This window comes from Antrostomus carolinensis, unplaced genomic scaffold (assembly GCF_000700745.2).
Source record: "Antrostomus carolinensis isolate BGI_N321 unplaced genomic scaffold, ASM70074v2 scaffold42313, whole genome shotgun sequence".
Classification (NCBI taxonomy): Eukaryota; Metazoa; Chordata; class Aves; order Caprimulgiformes; family Caprimulgidae; genus Antrostomus; species Antrostomus carolinensis.
In genome coordinates this window covers 8,723-11,900 of record NW_010308055.1, presented here as the reverse complement: position 1 = coordinate 11,900, position 3,178 = coordinate 8,723, and the positions used below count along the sequence as shown (strand labels likewise).

Genomic DNA, 3,178 nt, shown 5'->3' with positions numbered 1-3,178 from the left:
TCCAACCCAAACCAGGCTGTGATTCTATAAAGCCCGGGGCCCTTGGCTCTGAGGGCATCTCCTGGTGTCAACCTGTGGCCAGGGGATGATTTGGGTATTTCCTGAGAGCTCTTCAGCAATCCAAGAGTTGATCTTGGTGGGGGCTGAGTGAGCAGAAAGAGAGCGGCTTTGAGAGCTTCTGCAGTGGGCTTTGCCAGCATGGCTGTGCACGCAGGGACTGGCTTGATGGCCAAGTGTTTGCCTGGCTCCAACCTGAGAGCTGAGGTCCCAGAGATAGAGGTGCATGAAAGGTCCTTCACCCCCCTACGAGAAGGGGTCAGGTTGCTCCATTCTGCTGGTCAGGGGAGACCCTTGGGTGACACCCAGAGCCTGCAGCCTCTAAGCTGATCTCTCTTCTCCCTGCCCAGCTCCACTATCTGCGGCTGCCCAAGGACATCAGCGAAGACCACGTCATCCTGATGGACTGCACGGTCTCCACGGGCGCAGCGGCCATGATGGCAGTGCGAGTGCTGCTGGTAGGGAGATGTTGGGCACAGTGAGGAGGGTGGGGGGTTTGTTCCCAGGTAATATGTGAAACACCAGCTGCAGCCAGGCTGAGGGGCCTTGTGCTGAAACTGTCTCCTCCTTGGGAAGGTGTCCTGGGAGCTGGCACAAGCTGGGGTGACTCTGTAACCAGGGCTGACTTCCTTGGGTAGTTAGAGCCTGGGTTTAGTTGGGTTCTTGGTCCTTTGCCTGGTAACTCCAGCTGGCCATGGAGAGAAGGTGGCTCCAGGGAAGCTCTCAAGCACTCTGAGGCCATAACATGCCTTAGAGACCTTTACCCCTGCTCCTCAGCATCTCTGAGCTACCTCCGTGCCTTTCCTGTAGGATCATGATGTCCCAGAAGACAAGATCTTCCTCCTTTCCCTGCTTATGGCGGAGATGGGTGTCCACTCAGTCGCTTACGCTTTCCCCCGGGTGAAGATCATCACCACAGCTGTGGACAAGAAGGTGAATGACCTTTTCCGGATAATCCCTGGCATCGGTGAGTATCTGGGTAGGGGTGAAATCAGGGGGATTTTCGGTGCTTCTGGCCCACTCACCAGAGGAGTTGAAGCCCTGGTTGTCAGCAGCAGCTTAGGTCTGGCCTTATTTTACGCAGGGACCCACTGCCTGTCCTGGGTCCTGGTGCCACGGGGGTGTTGGGGTTGACATGCACGCTCTGAGAGCTGTCAGGCTGCCATAACCTTGCTGACAGAAGCAGTTACTCCACGTGCCCTGAGCCTCCTCCAGCCCCAGGTGGAGAAGCTGGAGCAGACCTGCACCTACCTCATTCCCACCTTAAACAAGTTCCTCCAAAACAAGCTCAGTGTGTCCTTCTGTCCTCACCTCTGCTGTCCCAGGAAACACCCCTGGCACAGGGTGTTAAACCAGCCTCCGCGCTGCTCCAGTTTTGCTGCTACACGAGTTTTGATGACGTTCAAGGTGTTGGAGAAACCTGCTTTTGTTTCCTGGGCTGATGGCAGGCTGGAGGACAGGTCTCAGGGCTCCCTGCAGAGCTGCACCACCATTGCATCTCTCTCTTTCTCCCCACAGGGAACTTTGGGGATCGGTACTTTGGGACGGACGCTCCTCCCGACTGGAGCGACGATGAAGATGCTCTGAGCACTTAGCTGGATGTGGAGATGGCCCAGGCGCCAGGCAGCTTCAGCACCGCACCTTAACCCCTCTGTCCATTGCAGATTGCTCCTCCCTCCTCACCAAGCATAGATATTTTTTTTTTTCAAATCTTATTACATTGAAGATCTAGGGCATATTTTTTCAAAGAAACACAAATCCTAGTTTGACTTTGCGGACGGTCGCGTGTCCCGGCGTAGAGCGGAGTTAATTTATTTTAATTTAAATATTTGCCTATATAACTTATTGGAGATATTTTATAAAGAAAAAATAATAAATTTTTTCTCTGGTTTTCTTGAACGGAGCCATTCTTTGTCACACCCCAGGGCTGCCCAGAAGGATTTACAAGCCCTAGGAATGATGTCCCAGGAGAGGAGATGCCATGAGTGGAGTTGGGAGGTGGAGACCCTGCAGCCATGGGGCAGTTCCTACAGCTCTGGCTTTGTGCTGGTTACAGGGAACCCGTTGTTGTTTCTCTTCGGTGGACACTGAAGCTCTGACACCCCAAGGAGTTCCTGCCCTACGGGATGTGCTTGCTCTGATGCTACCAAGGTAGGGAGGGAGCCTTCCCCTCACATGGCCTCTCTGCAAGGGTAGCATAACCCCCTCAGACCAAGGTGTCCTGCCTGCAGCAGGGCTGTGAGCAGGAGAAGGACCCACCACTCCCATTCCCCAGCTCCAACTTTTGCTGCTGGGTGCCAGGAAGGAACTACCATGCTTTAGATCCAAGTGAGGGGTTGGTGCCAGAGAAGAGGCAGCTCTTCATATCCATGCTCTAGATCCAAGTGAGGGGTTGGTGCCAGAGAAGAGGCAGCTCTTCATATCCATGCTCTAGATCCAAGTGAGGGGTTGGTACCAGAGAAGAGGCAGCTCTTTGTATCTGCCTGGAAGCTGAAGCACGGATCACATCACACTTTAGCTTAAGAAACTGTTTCAGTTGAGCAGCCAAAGTGAAACACAGCTCACTCCAACACCAGCTTGCTCTTGCTGAATCAGAGCTGCTCAAGCCCTGATGAGGAGCAGGTCTGGTAACGGTCTCCAGGAAGCTGTTAGCAGGCCAAGAGTAACCTCAGCGGCAGGGGAACCGGCCAACCCCACGAGGTGGGTTTAGTCAGAGGAGGCTGTGACCCCTGTGGCTGAGCACTGAGTATTTTCCATTCCCGAATGATTCAAAATACCAACGCAATATCCTTGTGCTGATGATAAATGGGCCAAGAAGAGGAAAGCTACCCCTCAGCTGGGCATCCCTGGCTTGGAGCCGGCTCCTTGGGGGTTAGGCAAGGCGGGCACTGCGGGCAGCACGGAGAGCGGGGCCGGGAGGGGGATGTTCTGCCAGGCCCTTGCCAAAATGGATTGTTGCCTGCTGATAGCTCAGCGTGGGCTCAGGTGTGATGAGCCCGAAATAACTACCACCATTCTGCGGCGCGTTGTATAAAGCCTCAACTCAATTTTAAAAGAAAACACACGCCCGAGTTCCTGCGAGCGCTCGGCGAAAGCAGGAGCCCTCGGCTTGAAAGCCACG

General features: G+C 54.3%; 1 protein-coding gene across 1 annotated transcript; it reads left to right on the top strand.

The window, feature by feature from the left end:
• Positions 1-407: 407 nt before the first annotated feature.
• On the top strand, positions 408-1,956 carry LOC104523162 (uridine-cytidine kinase-like 1; the record flags this gene model as incomplete). The annotated part of the gene is made up of 3 exons (XM_010165652.1): positions 408-515; positions 868-1,024; positions 1,576-1,956. Coding segments are annotated over 3 exons (342 nt in total), but the record flags the coding sequence as incomplete, so codon positions are not given.
• Positions 1,957-3,178: the final 1,222 nt, after the last annotated feature.